The 22,345-nt window shown below is 38.4% G+C and overlaps 1 protein-coding gene across 25 annotated transcripts in view; it reads right to left on the reverse strand.

Moving 5' to 3' along the window:
• Positions 1–22,345, reverse strand: part of SOX6 (SRY-box transcription factor 6) — a 666,349-nt gene that overhangs the window by 361,826 nt on the left and 282,178 nt on the right. For 24 of the 25 annotated variants that reach the window (XM_072619576.1, XM_072619573.1, XM_072619595.1 and 21 more), the window contains one exon: positions 4,142–4,382. In XM_072619576.1, the coding sequence (XP_072475677.1) occupies positions 4,142–4,378 (237 nt within the window). In that variant the 5' untranslated portion in view covers positions 4,379–4,382. Of the gene's footprint in view, positions 1–4,141; positions 4,383–20,919; positions 21,228–22,345 lie in introns of those variants that run through there. The other variant, XM_072619580.1, reaches the window with a different exon arrangement.

Consider the following 22,345-nt stretch of genomic DNA (forward strand, 5'->3'; position numbering starts at 1 on the left):
TTACCAGAATTGCTCTCGCCACCTCCCTGACCCCTTTCCTTTTGAGGATTTAGAGCTAGAAGAAATCTTAGGCTTCTTCTAGTGTGATCCATTTCACAGAGGACAACACGGAAGGCAAGAGAACTAAAGTAACATACATAAGAACATACGTATATCTTAATGAGCAGACCCTAGTTTTGAACCCAGAGTTCCTTTTGTGACATCATACTATCTCTTTAGGTGAACATAGATCTACCTTATAATAGGGAGGGAGGAAGGGAGGGAGGGAGGAAAGGGAAAAGGAAAAGGAAGGAAGGAAGGAAGGAAGGAAGGAAGGAAGGAAGGAAGGAAGGAAGGAAGGAAGGAAGGAAGAGAAAAAGCAAAGAAAAAAAGGAGGGAGGGAGGGAAAGATAGAGAAAGAGAGAGAGAAAGAGAGAGAGAGAGAGAGATTTTCTATGGTCTGTATTTTTAAAAGCAAAACTCTTCTTGAATATAGCAGATAAGAGAGTACTGGTGCCTGCTCTTCTAACTGTCCATGAGCGCAGGGGATCACATAAAGCATACTGCACTAGTAAAAATAGCATTACCAAAGCTATCTTTAAAAAAAAGTGCTCCTCCCTCCATACCATTATTTCACATAAGCTAACCCCAGGATTAAGGGCATGCACTGCTACAGAAAGGAACTGTGAGTTTCATTTCACCTTTACACTTCACATCAATTTTTAGGCAGAATTAGATTAATGCCTAGCCAAGGTTTTACTTGGCTCTACCCTCACCCTCCCTACAAAATAGCCTATCTGCCACTTTTCGATCACTCTCTGAAACTTGTTTCTTCTTCCCTCCACAGTAAAGTCAAACAGGCTGGTGATCTGATGACTGCAATTTAAGTCACTGCAGGTCTGACGTTGTACTGGTTACACATTGCTGCATCTATCAAATGAAATGGGAGCACAAAGGGAATCTCCAAATGCAGCTGCTATTTCCCATTTGTTAAATCCTTTTATTACACCATATAAGTACACAGCTGGGAAATACTATAGAGTGGGAGTTAAGACAAAATATTTTGGCTTCCAGACATTCAGAATTCGCAAAGGCCTCAGTGGAAAGCAATGCTTGATCTCAAAAGGGAGGGAAAGTTTGAAAACATTTCTAGCCAATATGCTTTTCTGGATGATGATGTATAATGTACTTATAGCTTTAAAGTAGTCTATATTACTATAAATTTTGCTTGATAAAAATTTCGGAAATAGCTGATCTCTTATGTATTTTTCCCAAAATTTCCAATCACAACACAGTCTGTATTTCCAAAGTCTGCAAATAAATGACCAGAGCAGGGGCTGCCCCCTGCTAAAGCAAAGATGATGAACTCTGAGCTGTGGCAAAGCATTTTTGACTAACAGAGATAGTCAAATTCTCACTAAAGAAGTAAAACCTTGTATTTCTCCCATCTCAATCTGCCAGTAGACAGACTTCCTGCTCAGGACTTTTGTAAAATTTCTTTTTATTTCAACACTTGACTTCCTGACAACAAAACTAATGGTCATCCTATCCTGCCATCTAGAAGGTTCCATCCTGAAAAAGAGGGATTTATGAGAAGTCAACCAAAGGCAGCTCAAATTCAGAACACAATCCACTGGGAACACGTAACCATTTATCATTTTAGTTCATTATTCCTTGAATATTCAATATCCACTGGCTCCATGGCCCTCTGCTAGTTGTAAACTTCTTTTCCTTTCTCTTTTTCTTTCTTCTTTTCATTTCTTTCATGGTGGAGAGGAAAGAACTCTGAATTTAGAGATGGCCTGAGGCAAACCTTTACTGTTCTAAGAATTAGAAATCAGTATTCTATTTAAAAGCTACAAAAGCACTTTACATTTTTTTATTATTCAATATTTACAACAACCTTATGAGATGGGTGCTATTATTATCTCCATTTTACAGATGAGAAAACTGAGGCAAACAAAGGTTAAGTGACTTGCCCACAGTCACACAGCTAATAAGTGTCTGAGGCTGGATTTGAATTCAAGACTTCCTGACTCCAGGCCCAGAACACTATCCAGCATTCCATCTGCTGCCTCATACTACTTAAATGACTTTGATCTTCTCTAGGTCTTAGTTATATTATCTATAAAACGACAGAACTGGACAAATGATCTCCAAAATCTCTTTCAGGTTCCCAAAGGTACCATCCCTCTGCTTCCCTTTCTGGCCCCCTCCCTCCCTCTCCTCCCTGTGTCCCTTCCAGTGGGATGCACTTGCCACTGACCTAAAGCAAGGCAGACCCTAAGAGAGAAAGGGGCCCTGGTTGGCAGTTCTATCTCTCATCACTACATGTTCTCAAAGCAATTTGAGGTAAACTTCCAGAATCTATAGCTTATAAATATGTATAAACCACATTTAGGGCTGGGATCAACCTCAATGATTTCTTAATTCATTAGCTTTCAAGGCAGAGGAAGTTGAAAGAACCTTGAAACAACTATAGGTAAGAAATAGATAGAAGTTGGAGTGTTTTGAAATGGTCTCCCCTAAACTGGACATGCAAGTGACACCCAGAAGTCAGTTGAGTCCAACCTGTGTAGACATTCTCCTAAGGGTGAAGGGAAGAGAACAGCAGTGACTGGAGTCCTGCCTTTTGTCCCTTGCTTTGTGGGTATCTGACGATCCAGTCATCTAATTTTCAGCTGAGTACTATGACTAAGAAAGCTTGTGCCTGAGCCTCGGTCAAGAGAACCTGAGTGTGAGTCCTGACCCATTGGCCTTTCCCTCCTCCCCACCCTTAATAAAGGTAAATGACATTTTTCTAGAACTTTTCCATTATATCACATAGATATTATTATGTCCATTTTACGATGAAGAAACTGATAGTCCAAGAGACTATGTTGCTGATGGTCAATCCACTATGAGGTACCTTCTAGCTAACTGCCTAACCTATGCAGAAATATATATCCTCTGCTTCCCAGTTACATGTGCCTGACCATGAACAGCTGAGAAAGAGAGTCTGCCTATGGGAATATCTATTAAAATGTTTCCTATTCACTTTAAGACTTCAGCTTTGCTCAGAAAAGGTCCATTACCCCATCTGTGAAATGAAGATGTCACTAGCCCTGCTCCTGGCTGACTGTGCCATAGTCGTGGGCGTGCCAGCAGCTAAGTTGTGTCTGTGAAAATGTGAGCCATGTGGGTCCCAAAGTTACTGAATGTGGGTGCAATTATTATCGAACAGAATCATTTCATTTGCTTCTAGAGGCACAGCACAAAAGTATTCTGTAAACCTTAAAGCATCATCCAAAAGCAAGTTATTATTATGGTATTGGTAGGAAACAAAGGTTTTCTAAATTATTCTGTTTCTTAAGATTTAAAAAGGAAAGTCTGTATCCTTATTTCTTAAAAAAAAAAAAAAAAGAGAAGACCAAAAATACAGATTGGGGATCACAATTTCTAGTCTAGTGAAGTGTATGGAGGTGTCCGTCAGTTCCAAATATTTAAAAAGGGAACATCTTCTATTTAAATGTGGTAATGAATATGTTCCCCTATTAATTAATAGTGTCTGTTTCAATAGTTAGAGATGGTGTTCAGCCTCAGATAGGCCCGTTGATATATGGCATGAATCTGCAGTTGTTCTGCCTCCGGCAAAACTCCTCCAGCCTGATGGAATGATACTCAGGAGCTTTCTGTGTCTCTTTTAAATTAATACACAGGTACAGGAGCTAGAGATGCTTCATTATAAATCAAATATGACCATGGAAGAGTATGATAAATACCTGCATCTCCTCACTAAAGATCTATTCTGTATATGACCTCATTCCCATACATAGGATTACTTAATGAGATTACACAACATGAATCCACAGCCGCACTTCATTGGACCATTACTTACTTATATTGTGGTCTTCCTGGGTCTACCCACCCCCTGTGCATGGAAGGAGATGAGCATGCCCTTCAGAACTGGTGAAAAGCTGTTGACAGGTCAACCTGGCCCTGCACATCAGTTAAATATCAAACCATCTGCCTGTCAAACATTGTCTGGTCCTCACCACTTATCAGTGTTGTAATAACTATGTGCATGAGGCTATGTATAAAATGGCCAGTATTTGTCACTTTTTCTTAAAAGACTCATGTCTCATGGCTGGTTTGAGGAAACATGTCCTGGCCTCAGACTTACCATTCTGTGCTGGGCTGAGATGACACTGTCCCAGTCAGCATCTTGTTGAATGGTGGTGACAAGAGTTGGTAGCTCCTCAGAGTGAGGTTTGTTGTGCATGATAGGGTGAAGAGGCAGGTGGGAGGTCACGTGCTGGTCACTGCCCTCTTCTTTTTCCCGAGCGGACAAATCCTGGGTCATCGCTTCCTCTCCATCAGCTGCACAGGCAAATGGAGAGGCGGCTTGCTTGGAAGACATTCTTCTGCAGAGGGAAGAAGGTGGCACAGATCAGTATGAACTGCTGGAATCACAGGAATAAACTGTGCAAGTTCTAAACCAGGGGTTATTGCTCTGGGTTCCACAGACTCCCATGGGCCCATGGATAGAAGTTGGGGATTTGTAAGCTTAAACAGGAAAAAAATTATTACATTTTCATTTCAATATAAATGGTTTTCTTTGTCATCTTACATATTATATTTTAGGCATTTAAAAATATTTTAAGAAGGGGCCCACTTGTATCTCGAGTGACCAGCACAATAACAGGCACAAAGTAGGTACTTAATAAAAAACATATTGATTGACTGATGGACTAACCCTCTATTTCTAAATCATTTCTCCCAACTGTAAGATGGGCATGAACTCAGGAGAAAAGGGAATTCAAATGTGCCTTGCTGTCTTCCTCCAAATCAAGCAACAAGCAATGAATAAGCACAGACTCTGTGCTCAGCACTGATGTAGGAGGAGACAAAAATTATACACTCCAGGCCCCCCAGAGGAGCTTGTAGCTTCTCCCACTTTATGACCTTGAGCAAGTAATTTCAGCTTTCTGGGCCTCAGTCTCCTCATCGGTAAAATGCAGGCACTGGACTAGTTAACCTTCAAGGTCCTTTCCAGACGTAAGGCCACTGTACTATATAATCTGAACATTCTCGGGTGGGGGGGAGGGGGGAACCATATATATACAGATAAGTAACTGCAAAATATCCTTCCTTTCCTTAGATAACTACTGCATTTTCATCAAAATTCTTCCTATATTTTATGTTCTCTTGAAGCCCCAATCAATCCACAAACGGGTTTTTAAGGAACAGTTCTGGAGTTTGTACCCATCTTTCCCCGGTGTCCAAATTAGTCAGCTGTGAGCATGATTTGAAGAATCCAAAGGCCTAAATTCCTCCAATAGCCTTTGTAAGAACCAAATTATAATCACAGAGAAAGGAAGTCTATGCAGGGCCCTTAGGAAATTTAGCCAGGGAAGTAAATAATTTACTATGGAAGTCCTAAGCAAATCAGATTCTTGAGTTCTGATTTAGTTTGTGCCTTCTATTAATGAGTTCTATGCTTAATGCTTTTTGAAGCCAATCTGATTCTTTTCCAAAGATTTCCAAGATATTTACATGTCAACTGCTATAAAAGTTTAAGTGGCATATTGATTGATTGGCTGATAATGTGTGATTAGTCTTAAGGCAATTTTGTACCATTTGAGTTGAGTGCCTGAAATAATTATATTTCCATTTTATATTAGATAGTACATACAAGATACAAAGCATTTTCAAGAATCCAGTGAAATGAGAATAGTAAAATGACTGCTTTGGATAATAGTTTTTTTAAATCTGTCCTCCAAACAAATGACTGAATATTCATTTATACATATATCCACATATAAATATATTGACGACTCTTATCGGATACCATTTGAGAAGTCAAGTTGATGAGGAGATACAATGTCTCTGTCTTGCCCTTTCAGACAGTAATAGAATTTCAGTTCTTCAACTGAATCTTTTTTAAAAATGCAATAGTACTTTATTATTGAGAAAAGAATTTTCTTAATTTCATATATGAAAGTAAATCAGGCAACCCTGTAACTTACGAGGCATGACAACAGAAATACACTTTCCCCTAATTTTTGGAACTGCTTCAAGTTTATGACATCTTTAGTATTAAAACTGCTATGTAACGAAGGGAAGAAGATCCCCCACCTTAATTGCTCTTTAACATTAATTGATTTCATACCATTTTTTAAAAAATGCACAAATCAGTTAACATAGGAAACCACATGAGCATTTTTCAAATTAGCAAATCATTAACTTGCTAGTACTGTTTCTACAGACAAATAAATACTGATTAAAGGGTCTAGAAATCTGAGATTAACAGTTAAATTTACAAATCTGTCACATGCTTTCATGAATATTGCAGTGAAGGAAATATCAAGTGCAAAGAAAAATAATTAAGTTAATTCCAATTTAAACAGTAGTTTTTATGTAGCAGCCCATGTTTCACATAGGATTTAACAGCTAATGCTAAATTTCTCACAATTAATGAGGGGGCTCAGATTTAGTATCCTACAGTGAAAAAAATTAATATAGGATCAGCTAATCTAATTATGCATAGTTCTAAATAAAAGTAGTACAAGCCCTGAAAGTACTTTGAAGCATATTAAAATGTGAGTACCTGTTTATAATAACCATCCTACAAATAAGAACAAAAATTCCTATAAAAAATGGAACCTAGAAAACAACAGGAAGGTGACTCAAATGAATCTATATCTGTTTCCCTGAAGGAGAGGTAGGAAATGTTGGCACAAGTGTCCCAATCTGAGAAGGGAAATAAGACAGACGTGCCCAGTTCAGTCAAAACCAGCCAATAGGTGAAATGCCCCTGAAAATGCCACCGAGTTTATAAGCCCACCTAGATCTTTCTTCCTTTGATGCTCTAGCTCCCACTGAAGCAAGGCTGGTCACTTTAGAACTGTGACCTAAGACTGCTGCAAATATGAGAGAAGTTTCCATAGACTGGATGAAAAGAGATGCTCTCATGTAGGGGTGAATGTAAGTATTCATATTAAAACCGAAGAACAAATAGGCTGCCATTTTAGAGACATTTTTTAAAAATGTTTACTATAATTGAAAGGCACAATACAACATACTCCCAGTGGTTTCACCTCTCTGACAGACAGACATCATCTTATTGCAAATTGAACTGGCTCCTTGCAATAGCTATGGCTCTGGTTATTTCCCTGGAATAAATCAATCATGACACAGAACCAGAAATGAAAACAGTCTCTTAAGAATAATTCCATCTACAAATTGCACCAAGGAACAATAGTGCACCATCCTCATTAAACACAACCGTGCAGCTGTGAAAATAGTCTAAATCTGGCCAAAACCATGAGTTAGGTTTCAAGGCTGGTTTGTTAGGGAGTGTTTTCTTAAGGAAGGCTGGGCCCTCGGTCTTAATCAGCCAATAAATTATTTCCTGCAATTACATTAAATAGAAAATTATCTTCAAATTGGGAGTGTTAATTGAAAATCAAAATTCAGAGTGAAGTTTAGAAATTACACGCTGAATATAATTAGTCGGGAAAGGCTTCACCTCGACTTCATAAACAGGCTTTTGGTGATTCCTCCAGTGACCATTCAGAAAAGCTTCCACCTACTTACAGCATAATAGTTGTCTTTCATGTGACAGATTAGAATCCTGGTTTTCTACCAGTTTCTACAATTGTAGATATACTGACGCCAGATCCAAGTTTTAGGGTAAAAAATAACCATATGTCAAAAACAATGAAGATTCTTCCCTGCCAACAACACCATAAGGTAGGTATCAAAAATATTATTACTCCCATTTTACAAATGAGGGAAGCAAAGTTTAGAGAAGTAAAATGAGTATGCCCATAGTTCTACAGGTAATCAATTCTATTTTGGGACATGAACCCAGGCCCTCTGACTCTAAACCCTACATTCTTTTCACTATTACATGGGAGGCCCCTAAAAAATCTAACCTTTTCTTTGGCTATTCATTTTCTTCTCTCTGCTTTCTTGCATTTAACCCAGCTTAGCTACCAAAAATTATTTTGAAATACAAGATGAAGTTAATTTCATTTCTTAAGAAAGAATAAATTGAGGACATTTTCTATTTGTTAGGATTATTAGTTTCCTTTTTGTTTTTGAATCAAAATGGAAAGCTTCTTGAATTTCTGTTTTAAATTTGTAACTTATTCCTTATTTACTGAAGTACTGTGATTTAACACAACTGAGATAGCTTAGTTTTTACTGGGTGTTCAATCACTAATTCTTTTTTTGTTTTGTTTTAATGAGTCTCTTACAAGACGCCTGTGTAGGTTCTCTGAAAACTATATTCTCAAAGCTGGCAAGACACATGTGACTATTCTTAATGACAGTACTATAACCACTCTGCCACCACAGCTCCCCTTAACAGCCACATAAATCCAACACGCCCACAGTTTAGCTTTTTAAAAAGTCAAGTGCAATGCTTTTTGAGAAATGCTTAGATCAGTGTTTTTGCATTAAATTTTTTTCATCCAAGTGTCCACTATTTTTGACCCAGGCTGTGTGATATTGACACTTTACTAATGGGTGAGAAAAAAGTCACCCCCCCCCTCCAAAATAAGAAGTGGTCAATTTCTATTTGATTATACTTTGTTTTATTTCTACACTATTATAACTTAGAATACATCCAATGAATTGTCTTTTTAATTTGTATTAAAAAAATATCTCCCTAGCTCTAACCCCCTGAAAACAGGGGTTTATAATGGAAGTGCTGACACAACCCTAACTGAAGCAGCGCAAATGGTGCCGCGATAATACACAAAATCAAGTTCTATTATTCTAAACTCTCCTCGCTCATGGGATTTTTCTTTACTGTGCTCCCAGCCAAACTGCTGAAGCAGGAGAAATTTAAATGCAATCAAATGGGCCCAATTCTACTTACTAGAACAAGTGTCTACAGTGGTACAATCTTAAAAGGAGATGCAACAGATTTGTTTGGTGTTTTTTTTTAACTGTTTATTTATAATACAGTGCATTGGAGATAAAATAAAAGAGGAAATTACACTCACATGGTACCAGTGTATTGACTACACAGAGTACATTATAATCAGAGAGAAAAACTACATTGTCAACTTATCACACTGGTTAAACAGGACGGTTTTCTGGGGGCACCGGGATGATCCAGGAAAGCTAACTTTCAATGCTGATTGGCTCTACCTGCTTTATGCGGCACTGAATCCCAATGCCCAACCATGGTTCCCAGGATTGGCATGCCTCTGGATGCACTCAGGTAGAACAAATTCCCCAGATGCCCAGTCACTGGGCAGAGCTTCTGGGTATGGAACTTCAAGGACAAGACTTCTAAAGACAAGCAGGGTTTCAGGGACTGGTCAAATGCTCTTGGTCAGGAGTTCTTTACTTAGGGTCCATAAAATATTTTTTTAAAAAACATTCTGATAACTCTCTTTTAATATAATTGCTATCCTTTATAATCCCATATATTGTATTTTATGTACATAAAAACATAATTCTAAGGGGTCCAATAAGCTTCCCCAGACTGCCACAACAAAAATATGCTTAAAGACCTCTGTTTTAAAAGATCACTAAGGTGCAACAAATTTGAGGGATGGGAGAGAGGGCAGAGAGCACCACAGCCCTCATGAGGAAAGCAACATACTTTGGCAATGAATGCTTCTAAATGGTGTGCCTTCCCTCAATCCCGGCAAGTTATTTTGTGGCAAGCACTGTTTCACTTTTGATTTTGTGATTTGAATTGAATTGTTAACCACCTCTCAATCAATTAAAAAACACTTTCTGTCTGTCTGTTTGTTGAAGAAACGTAGAAATCAGATACTTGTTAGCTGACAGTAAAGGGACCAATCTCGATAAGAGGAGATATGTTTATAGATATCGTACTGAATCTTTTCTAAAACTTAAGAACTGTTGTTTTTTCCTTTTTTTTTTTCTTTTTTTTTTTTTGGAAGTAGCTCATGGCAGTGTTTTGGGTTTTTTAATGGTCACTTTTCTAAGGCTATTTTCACATATCAAGAATTGTAGGCTACTCTTTCAACAATTTTTCTTAAGGCATATCTCCTCAAAATGCCAATTTTTATTTTATTTTTACAAATTTTGGCAGGCATCCATGTCTCAAGCCTATCTAGGATTCATGTAGCTATCCAATGTAGCCACTGTATTTACTGAAACAATATTTTTGAATCTGCTTTGAAAAATGTTTTTATGCCTTATAAAAAGATCATTATCAAATACTATGCCTTTTCTAGATAGGATCACTTTTTGCTTTCATTCAGAAAAATACCATTTCTAACTTACAGTAATATTCAGATGGTTGGCTTATTTAAAGAAAAATTAAAAACTCAAGCCAAGTCACATTTATTTTTGCAACTCTGCCCTAGGCTAGTAATATGATGCAGACTTAACTCAGTCAGATAATTCACTATTAATTTAATGCTGTAATTGACCTGACACTAAGAAATAAACAGTTATTTCCTAAAATTATAACATGGTGCATCTGAATCCAAGACACAGGAAGCAGCAGTTTCACAATTATATGTCACATTTCAAAAGCACTTTTTAGATCCTTCAACAGCCACTTTATGAGGTAGGTTACAAAGTAGACTTATTTCCATTTTACAGATGAGGAAACCAAGGATCAAAGAGGATGACTTACTTGCCCTTGGTTACATATTGTCTCGAATAGTATTTGACCTCAGGTCTCCTGAGTCCAAGGCTCTCCCTACTACACCACAATGCCTCTCCTGCCCCTAGTCAACACCCCGCACACTCACAAAGATTATAAGCAACACAGCCAAAGAACATAGAATTTCCTTCCCTTCATCTCCAGTCTGAGTAGTAAAACTTTTGCCGTCAGAGAAGGAAGGTGCTCCGATTTCCAGGGACTCTCCTAACTGTCTGCTAGGTAGGGAGCAGAGAAGCTGTCAACCAGTCATCAGTGCTGGACTCTCTGGACTTCTGCCATCATTCAGATAAACCTTAGCATTTGAGAAGGAGCAGGAGGTTAACCACAATAACAGTCAGCATTTGTGTAGAGCTTTAAGGCTTGCCAATCACATTACATATGTTATCTCATTTGGTCATTACAACAACTCAGTGAGGAGAGCACTATTATTAGCCTCACTTTACAACTGAGGAAACTGAGACAAAGGTCAAGTGACTTGCCGAGAGTGACACAACTAGTCAGTGTCCAAGTTCAGATCTGAACTCAGGGCTTTCTGACTCCAAAGCCAGTGCTCTATCCGCAACTCCATCTAGGTGTCTACTCTAATCCCTCTTTTTCCTCCTCTGCCTCGTGTTTTGCCTCTCTCACACCTCCCACATCTGCAAATGAGCAACTGAGAAAAAGATAGGCAAAACAGAGTCTTCCAAGGTTGCCAGGGAAAATATTAGGAATCTATATTTGGGTGGCAAGCCTACTGGAAAACATATGGTAACAAGCACCAAACACAGTCAGGAAAACAACAGTAACAACAACCCTCAGGTTTTAGTCATCTGTCAAAGCATTTACAAGGGTTTATCATATACTTGGAGTCCTTGGAATATCTCTAAGAAAGTATTTAGAACAGCGCAGTACAGCCTAGCTATGTCTTCCCCACGGTGCCTTCAAAGGCTCCCTGAAGTCCCTATACAGCAGCCAAGGAGCTCACTACCTGAGCTGCATTCTTCCCAAGCCACCCAAGTTTGTGTTTTCTAGAGTGTATATTTAGCTGACAATATTTCTGTCACTTTATATAGCTTAAGACTGTTCTTTGGACTGGAGGCTCATGTGTCTCAGAATGCTCTGACTCATGAATTGTTTCTCCTGATAGTGTTACATCACGTAACCACGTCTGTCTAATTGGCTAGCATTCGCTGGAGTCCTAGGACTATGCCATGTGGCCCTGGGGATCCAGTTTCTTCACTGGTGCAAACAGTCTTGCCTTCATGTAATCTCTACCAATGCCTTTTCCTAGATGGAAATAAGACTTGGGTTTTCTCACCATTTATCTACCAGTAACTTGTTGGGGGTTTGTTGTTTTAGGAAACCAGGGACCAAGTATATAAATAAAAGCAGTCAATTAACAATAAGCAAAACTAAACAATGGGCACTATAAATAAACATCAAGTTAGAGGATTTTAATCAAGCCCAATAGCTTGGCTGCTCGGATGAAAGCCTGCCTGCTTAAATAGCTTGGGGGGTGGGGGTGGGGAAGCTGTCTAAAATAATAACAGGATGGATTTATTTTTAAATGTTCACACTTTGACTCTCCTGTTCACATGAGACGAGAACCAGTCTTTAAAGTGAGCACAGGATTTGCTTTCGCAACTTGAAACCCATTTACCCAAGGGAAATCCAGGGATTCCCAGAGAAACAGAAGTTCCTTGAGGGCAAGAACTGACACTTTTTCTTTTATCTTGCATCCCTAGAACCTTGCTCAAGGCCTTGAACATAATGGGTGTTTTATAAAAGCCTGATGAATTTAATTGACAAATGAAGGCATCATAAAAATGATAACAAAAATAACAATCATTCTCAGCATTACATATATAGTTCTTAAAATTTTGCAAAATGATTTTCATATTTTAGCTCATTGAGCAGCCTCTTGGTAATAACCCTGTGAGGTAGGTGTGACAGGTATTACTAAGTAGTAGAAGACCCTATCTCCCTAATTAATCATAAAAAAAATTCTGCATCAAGACAAGCCTTCACTGCCTTTTTCTCAATCTCACTACCATTTTCAAGATCAGTATAATCTTTTTACTTCTCTATCTCAGAAAGGAAAGTTCACACCTCATGAGGTTTAGTAAGGAATTACGTAAAATATCTAATAACTCCGATGTGCCCCTCTTAGCTAAATGAAGCACTTCCATCATGCCTCTCCTTTTCCTGTAATGAAATAAGGTACACATTTCAAGCTCATCTTTACTCAATTTGCTCTAAACCACACATTAGTACTTCCCCATAAAAGAGAAACAATGGCTTTGCAGTTCATTTTCAGACTGTCTGACTAATGAAAACCTCATTGTGCCTGCTGAAAACCATTTCAAGCAGGCAAGGTATTTCTGATTCAGCAGAGGTTACACAAACATCAAAGCAGTTAAATATAGGTGCCAAGCCACATTGCCAGGAGCTCTCAATACTGTGAGTTAGTATTACCTGACAGCTTAGTGAATGTAAAATTACTTGTTTCTCCAATTGAAGACAATCAAATTGTCACCTTCCATTGTAATAATGCACAACTAGCGATCAGCAAAGTGCAAACATAATTACCATGAAGAAAACAAAAAATCAAATCTAAATCTCTCTAAAGAGTAAACACATCTCTTTAGCTTCCCCCAAAAGGGAGTGCATTTTAATACTGAATGCTGTGATACAATCTTTCTGTTCTTTAACAATAAGATTTATTAGTCTTACATCAAATGAAAATGAAAAACAGCAAGAGAAGCCACCCGGTAAAGAGCTAATACCTGAAAGACCATTATGACTTTTTCAAATACCCAGGCATATACATTTTTACACTAATGCCATTTGGGTGGATGAAGGTGTATGTGTCAGCAGCATTTACGCTGGGGACCACTGTTTTCAGAGGTTTCTTTCCTCTGCAGAGGTGGAGATGAAAAACCAGTGGGATTTGCTATCACAGCGCCCAAAATCAAATCCAGCCACATAGTGCCTTTCAGCTCTTGGGCAATCAATCCATTAATCATCAACAAGCATTTGTATTTTACTGTAGCAAGTCAATTAACACTCCTAGGCCTCAGTTTCCTCATTGTAAAATAGGTGATATGACTAGATGCTCTCTAAGGTTTCTTTCAGCTCTACTAAGAAACACGATCCTGTATCTCCCACTTCAAATACCTATTTAGTGATGATAAATCTACTAAAAAATCACAAACGAACTGCCCTGGGCAAGTTACTTAACCTTCTCTGTCACAGATTCCTCAAGCTGCAAAGATGAGGATACCTCGACCTACTTCTCTATCTCAGAGTACTTTTGTTTTGGTTTGTTTAATATACGTGAGGATAAAGTGGGATATGTGGGTTTTCTCAGAAGGCAGAAATAGGTCCATAGGTAGGCTTTTAGTCCAAAATCAAGCTTTGGATCTTTGTAATTTTCCTCAAAAAGTCATGTTATATTTTAGAGAAAGAGACATTTGGCCTGGAAGTTGAGAGGGATTTGGAAACTTATTCCAGTAACCAAGCCAGCTTGGAAAAGTCACCGGGGAATGGTATGCATGAACACAAACATCATTAGGTATTTAGCATCTGGAATTCTTACCCACATCTGGGCATGATGCAGCACAATCAATCAGAGTGGCCTTGGTAACCAGAAGCTAGGTTATTAAGGCACAGGAGCTCTTGACATGATCCACACATACTGAAGAGTCCCCACAAGGCTCTTGTCCTTACAAAATAAGGTAAAATATCTTTAACATGGATATCACTGTGATGGAGGGGAGGGGTCCTCCATCTAATGTATTTAGAAGGCATCCCAGAAAACTGTCTTTCAGAGACCTGTAACCCATACTGAAAATTTTTCAGATGTAGATCAGCGTCACTGAATGAACAAAATCCATCCTTCCCTGACTCAAATATTCCCCAAAAATGAATGGCTTCCTTCTTTTTAATCAAAAAGTAAATTAATTAATAATAATACTACACATGCCACACCAATACCTCAAAGCTAACATCTAGCTCTCTCTTACTGCCTAATAGTACTGTTCTAAATCTTTTAATGTGCAATCTTCCTGGGTTCCTTAGACCATCTATTTTCAATTCAATAACATTTATTAGGCAACTATTATGCCCTAGGTGCTGGGAATATGAAAACAAAAATGAAACTCCCTGCCTCGGAGAAGCTTATATTCTGCAGGCTCTTATCACAAGACTGGGCATTTCCCCACACACAGTTGGGCCAGGGAGTAGTTAAATTTTCAGTTCTGGTATGTCTTCACTCAAGAAATGGAAAGATCAGCTAGTCTAAAGGTTCTTAAGCTGGGGTCCATGAATTTTTTTTAATATTTTAATGTAATTTCTATATAATTATTTTCCTTTGTAATCTATATAGTCTATGGATTTAAATACATTATAACTGAGAAAGTGTCCACAGGATTCACCAGACTGCCAAAGAAGTCCATGACTCACAAAAGGTTAAGAAGCTCTGATTTGGTCTAACCATTTCATTTTATAGAAGCCCAGAGAAAGACAAACTAAATCCAGTCCTCCCTCTATATACTGTCACCTTAACTGCATTACCCTTTACTAATGTGAGCTGGCCAACTCTCCATAACACTCCTTTTCCAGGACAATTCTCTTCTGTAGGGATGGAATGAGAGAGAAAAATAATAACTCTTATTTATAGCTGGTGTTTTATAGTTTACAAAGCACTTTCCATGAATATCTTGCTTTATCTTCCCCCCAAAAAACAAACTTTTTTAAAAATACTTCAGGGTAGGTAATGAAGGTTTTGTTATCCTTATTTTACAGATGAGGAAGCTAAGGGACAGAAAAATGAAGTGATTTGCCCAAAATCTCAACATCAGATCTCAAATTCAGGCAGGCTGCCCAGCTTCAAGTCCAATGTCCTTTAGGGAGATGGAGCAATTTATTTGTGAAAGAGGCTAGGTTTGAAGAAGAATCTAAGTGGGGTAAGAGATGAGAGAGGAAGAATGAAGGAAAGTATGATTCACTGTCCCCAAGCTACCTTCTGATTTGTAATAGATCTGTCATACAAAATGGATATTTGAGTGTGAGATATAGAAGTACTATGGGAAAACCTTACTCCTCGCGCTTGCCAAATACTCCAAAATCAAATTAACTTTCTTTCTTAGGGACTGCTTCATATAAACTTAAAGCTGGAAATTATCACAGTAAAGGGTTCTTTAATCTTTGAGATAAAAAAAAAAAAAAACCAACATAGGATGAGTTGCTTTATCCATTGCTAAACTGCCTACTCCTAGGGTGGGGCTTATCAGTCATTCTACACTCCTTTCCCTGCCCTCCCCCCTACATAAAAAAAGGGTGTTGTATGGGATGTGGATTGTCTCCAATTGGAAACCACCCTGGGGCTTTGAGATACAGAAATTTTTCCAGATCCTGGGAGACAAATGTTTATACAGTTATTATCATAGGAAACAAAAAATAATAATAATGCTAAAACAAACAGCATTAAAAAATTATAGGGAATAGAAACCACAGAAAATACTTATATTTTAATGTTATCTATAAGAAATATTCTTTGGCTTCTTTGCTTGCCCCCATCCTCTAAGACAGAGCTTCTACTATCACCTCTAATTGAATAACTCTCAGTGCCTCATTTCCAGCACCTCTTTCCCAAGCTCCAGTCCTACATTTCTAGCTGCCTACTGGGAATTTCCACTTGCCTATCTTGACATCACCTGAAACTCATTGTGTCCAAAACTGAATTCATCATCATTCTGTCAAAAATAGCTCACTTTTCTAATTTCTTGACTTGTATTAATGGTAACCTCCATTCTCTTAGTTCACCAGGATCTAAATTTCCCCATCATTTCTGATTCCTCCCTTTTACTATTTATCCAAACAATCACCAAACCCTATAGATTCTCACTGTATTATCTCTGACATTCAACATTTTAGCAATGATCTCACAGACTGCACCTTAGTTCAGAACCATGTTACCTAGAATCTACCTAAAATAAAACATGACTTTTTCAGGAAAATTACAAACAACCAAAGCTTAATTTTGGACTAAAAGCTTGCCTATGGACCTATTTCTACCTTCTGAGAAAACATAAATAGATAGATAGATAGATAGACAGACAGACAGATAGATAGATAGATAGGTAGATAGATAGATATAGATATAGATACATATCTATATATCTATATCTATACATACATATATATCTATACATATATATATCTCCTACTTTATCCTCACATTACTTTGGATTTGATTGTATGACATGGGAGACACTGGCACAGGACTGCTCAGCATGGCATGCCCACATCAGAAAGTGTGCTGTGCTCTATGAGCAAAGCAGAAATGAAACAGTTCAGAGAAAACAATGCTCAGCAATCAAAGGATGCACAAAGTTGGAGTATCCACCCCAAATGTTCATGCAGACTCTCTGTGCCCAACCTGCGGTAGAGCATTCCAAGCTCGTATTGGTCTGATCAGCCACAGTCAGACACCCTGAAACTTCACTTTATCATGATGTCATCATTTTGGTTCTCTTGGAGAATGAAGGACAACAACCATTCATCACCTAGGATAATAGACTGAGAGCTAAAAGGGACCAGAGAGTTCATCTCTTCCAACTGCCGTCTTGTAAAGATGAAGAAACTAGGGCCTTGAGAGGGGGATGCCTAAATTCACGCAAGAGCACGTGCCAGAGCTTCAACCCAAGACCTCTAACTTCAGGTCCTCTCAGCAGGGCCATTGTAATAACAAAGCAACTGAACTTGCTACCTCTATCCAGCCTTCCCTGTCTTCAATGCATTTTGTACAATTTGTCTGATTAAATTTCCTAAAATTAATCTCTCTTTTATGTCATACCCTGCTCAAAAACATCTATTTACAGACTTGTTGCCTTCAGGATAAAGTTTATGCTCCATGTGAGCTAGTTATTAATATTATTACTATCATTAGGCATTAAGGACATACTGTCAGTGAGGGTACTTTTTGAGGTGCTGGAAATACAAAGGAAAAATGAAAAATAGTCCCTGGTCTCAAGGAGAAATTCAACATTTACAATGAAAATAAGTGCAAGATACCTTGAAGAAGGATGGAGAACACTAACAACCAGAGGAATAAAGAATAACTTCTCACAGAAGGCAGCACCTGAGTAGAACCCTGAAGAAATAAAAAAATTCTAGGAAACAGCGTTGAGAAGGAATGGCATTCTAGGCTGAGAGGAAGGAGATGAAATAACAAGTCCAGAGAAACAAGTAGGATCATTTGGCTGGAATACCAATCATGTAAAGGAAAATGTGAAAATAGTCTAGAAAGGCAAGCTGCAGTTATGTTCAGAATATGTATGGAGCAGTGGAGAGAACCCTTGATATGGAGTCAGAGGATGTGGGTTCAGATCACAATTCAGTCTCTTCCTATACCTGTGTGACCTTGAAAAAGTCCCTTTTCCTCTCTGGGTCTGAGTTTTCCCATATATCAAACTTGATGACCGCTTTAATCCCGTCCAGCTCTAAACCTATGATCAGAATCTGAATACAGTCTTATTTTCCAAGCACAAACTAGATTGTAAACTCCATAATGACAGCATTTGTGCATTGTTCCCACTTTTTTCTCCTACTAGATGCTTAATAAATATTTGTTTGATTGAGTTGAAAATGAATCCCCAAAACAGATAATTTTGATTACATGAAATTGTAAGGATTTTTGCACAAACAAAATCAATGCAGCTGGAATAAGGAAAGAAAGCATCAACTGTGAAAAAAAAAATCTTTGCATCAAATATCTCTGATAAAGGTTCTGATATCTCAGAATTAAATATACGAAATTAAGAGCATTCTTCAGTGAAAAATTGGTCAACATATATGAAAATACAGTTCTTAAACAAAAAAACTAAACACTACTAACAACTATGTGAAAGACTGCTCCAAATCACTAAAAATTAGAGAGATGCAGATCAACACAACTTTGAGGTTTCACTCTATATTCAGCATATTTGGAATACTACAAAATAAGGAAATAATCAAGGTTAGAGGTATATGGGAAGGCAGGCACACTGAAATGGTGTTGGTAGAGCTGTGAATTTGTCCATTTCTGTGAATTTCCATTCTGGAAAACAATATGAAAATATGCCTTAAATATATGAAAATGCCCATTTAATTCAAACATCCCATTTGTGGGTATATCGGGAATGGAAGAAACATTTATATAACACTTAATATGTGACAGGCACTCTGCTAAGTTCTTTTTAAAAATAGCATTTCCTCTGATCTTCACAATATCCCTGGGGGGTAGGAGCTATTATTACCCCCATTTTACAGTTGAAGAAACAGACAAATAGTGGTTAAGTGACATGCCCAGAGTTATATAGCTAATAACTGTCTGAGGCCAAACCTAAACTCTGATCTTCCAGACTCCAGGTCCAGTGCTTTATCTACTATACCACCAGCTGATAACCCAAAGGAGGTCAAAGACAGAAAAAAAGGTCCTATATACAATGATACTTAAATAACAGTGATTTATCTGGCAACAAAGAACTGGTAGCAAATGGAATAGTCAACAATTGGGATAGCTAGACAAATTGGGGTACATGAATGTGATGGAATATTACTGTGCAGCGTTAAATTATCAATATAAAAAATCCAGAGAAGCATGAGGAAATTTATTTGAATTGATGCATAGTGAAGCAAACAGAACCAAGAAAATAACAAACGTAATTGCACAGATGGAAATGGAAAGAAGAAAAATGAAAATTGAAACCAGTATCATTTTAATTACCAAGCTTGACTTAAGCGAATTGAGAGACTATACCCCCTTTCAGTTTCTTTGCAGAAGTAGGAAACCATAGATGTCAAAGATTGTATATTGCACTCTGCCTTCATCAGTGGCCCCTCCAGAATCTTGGACTCCACCCCTAGGACACCGAGCTCTGATAGGTGAGTTTTCACCTCATCTTGTCTGAAACCAGACCACTTTTCAGTCATCACATCTCCTTCCTTTTCAGCTTCCTATTTTGTGTGTCTTCTGTTAGAAGGTAAGTTTTTGAGGGCAGGGTCTATCTTGCTTGCATGTGTCTGCATCTCTAACATTTAACACAAGGCCTACCACATGGTAAGCTCTTCATAGATTTCCATTCTATCTATCTATCTACGTATCTATCTATCTATCTATCTACTGCCAAACATGGTTGATATGTTGATTGGTTTTAATAATTTTTTTCTTTTTTTCTCTCTTTTTTTCAAGGGATAGATGTTTGGAAGAAGGGGAATACATATATTCAGAAATGGTAACGTAAAAAAACCAATAAAAATAAGACAAAAAGAAAATAATTTAAATTTGATAAATAGCAATAATCTTAAACCATCTTAATCCAGCCCTAATTTAAATCTTTCATTTAGAATTTGGCATCAAATGCTTCACTTAATGAGAGTTCACTAGATAAAGGACTTTACAGTTTACAAAGCTTTCCTCATAACAGCCCAGTAATGTGGGTAATACAAATATCATTATCTCCCTTTTACAATGGAGAAAACTGAGATTCAGGGCCAGGGATCCTCCTAATACCTTAAATTACCTCTCGCTAAAAGTAGTAGCCTCAATAAATTAGGAATGGCTTCTAAAGGTTCTGGTTGTCACCGCTGGTTACCAGACATTTCAGAAAGATGGCAGGGAAAGGAAGGGGACCTCAAATCTGGGCATTTAGAGCCAACTGACCAAGGCATTGGTTGTGGAGAGGGATGAAGCCATTATACAAACTGGGACTTAAAGATAATCTGCAGAGAGAGCAACAATAATGGGTTAAAAGGTGTACCGCTGCTGTCTGCTAATTCCAAATATTTTCCCGTGTGCCTTAGAATAAGGTATCACAGGTCTCTGAATCTCAGAATTAGAAGGAACAAAGTTGGAAGTGGAGGAGCTGGGTTAGAATCCTAGTTCTGCAGCTTATTACCCCGGGCAAGTCATTTCTCTTGCTGAGCCTTGTTTTCATTATCTGTTAAATGCAGGTCATTGGGTCCTAGGTTTAAGGTTGGAAGCCTCATAGGTGATCTAGTTTAACCTCCTCACTTTATAGATGAGGAAACTGAGACCAAGGGAACTTGAGTGACTTCTCCAAGGTCTCTGTTCAATTATTTTCAGGTGTGTCTGACTTTCCGTGACCCCATTTGGGATTTTCTCAGCAAAGACACTGCAGTGGTTTGCCATTTCCTTCTCCAGCTCATTTTACAGATGCGTAAACTAAGGCAGACAGGATCACCCAGACAGTAAATAGCAGAGCCATTTCAATGTTCCCACAACCACAGGTGACATCTAGTTTAACCTATACCTGAGTAAGAATTCCCTCTATAAGATGCTGGTCAAGTGGTCATCCAGTCCTTTCCAACAAGAGGAGAACCCATTGCTTCCTGAATCAGACCATTCAAGTTTGAGAAAGCTTTAATTGTCAGGAAGTTTACCCCTACTTCACCTCTGTGAAGTAGAGGTACTTCACAGTACCTGTCTTTCCTTACCTAGCCCCATCCCACCCAAGGGCTCTTGTGAGGGGTAACAAATAGTTGATTCGTTTCTAACATCATCTACTCTAACTACATCATAAAAGCCACAAGCTGCCATCAGCAGTAGCTGGGGTGGCTTCCTCTACCAAGGTAGTAGGAGCAGGACCAATTTGGCCCCAAGGGAAAACAAAACAAGGCGCTTAAACAGCAAGTATTTCACACACCAGCTTAAGAGCACACTTCAGGTAATCCAGGGTAATGTCGCCATCCCTTGTAAAGCCGCCCAACCTAGAAACATTCCAAATACCAGCACTTTAAAGACAGCCTCCCACACCCGCATGCATTTTTAGCAAATACAATTTGCTGGGAGAGCTGGGGAAACAAACAAACAAAAAGGGCAGGGCCCTGCATCGTGGTTGGGTCCACCAAACCAATTTTTGAAAGATATAGCAAATAGTCTAGGGGGGAAAGGGGGCAGAGAGGGAACTAAACACTGGTTTTGTCCCTTTTGTTTATCTTTTCCTCACTCCACCAGGTCTCTCCCTCCTTACAAAGAGGAGCTATTAGGTTACCAACTTCCCTTCCATTTCCTGGTCACAGATTATCCTAGACTGCCCAACTCTGAGGTAAAAAAAAATCCAATTCTTCCACTGACTCACAGGACCACTGTGAAAGAGAAGCATGCCCACCCACTGTGTTGCTGCCCGCTAAGGTATTCTGTGCCAACACCCCACACCTTGGTCCTGAATCAGAACTTTTCCTTTTCTCAATTTGGGGGATTGGATAGAACAAGAAGCCCGATCTAAATTCCTTCTTCACATCCTGCACTCCTCCTCCTCCTCCTCTTTCTCCTCCTCCTTCTTTTTCTCATCTAGCACCAAGCTCACAATTTCACAACTTTGGGGGAGGAGAGAGAGAAGAATTCTCCCATTTGGCATCACCTGCCAGCTGGAAAGTGTTTGTTGATCTGCCCACCTATTCAATCCTCCATTTCCAGATCTCCCCAAAAAGTATTTCTACCCTCCAGGTCCATGCCCTTTGATTTCCATCTTTTTCTGAAGACCCCAAATTTGATTTAAAATAATAAACAACTTTATTCATGTCAGAAAACAGTTTGGGTTTTTTAAAAATCCCATTTCGTCATTTTGTCCTTGTACCCCCGGAATCTAGCACAATACTTTACACATAGAAAGTGCTTAATAAATATTTGTGGAATGAATGAATGAAAAAACCACAATGCTCTGGTACTCTACTTTT

The sequence above is a fragment of the Notamacropus eugenii genome, chromosome 6 (genome assembly GCF_028372415.1).
Source record: "Notamacropus eugenii isolate mMacEug1 chromosome 6, mMacEug1.pri_v2, whole genome shotgun sequence".
NCBI classification, from domain to species: domain Eukaryota; kingdom Metazoa; phylum Chordata; class Mammalia; order Diprotodontia; family Macropodidae; genus Notamacropus; species Notamacropus eugenii.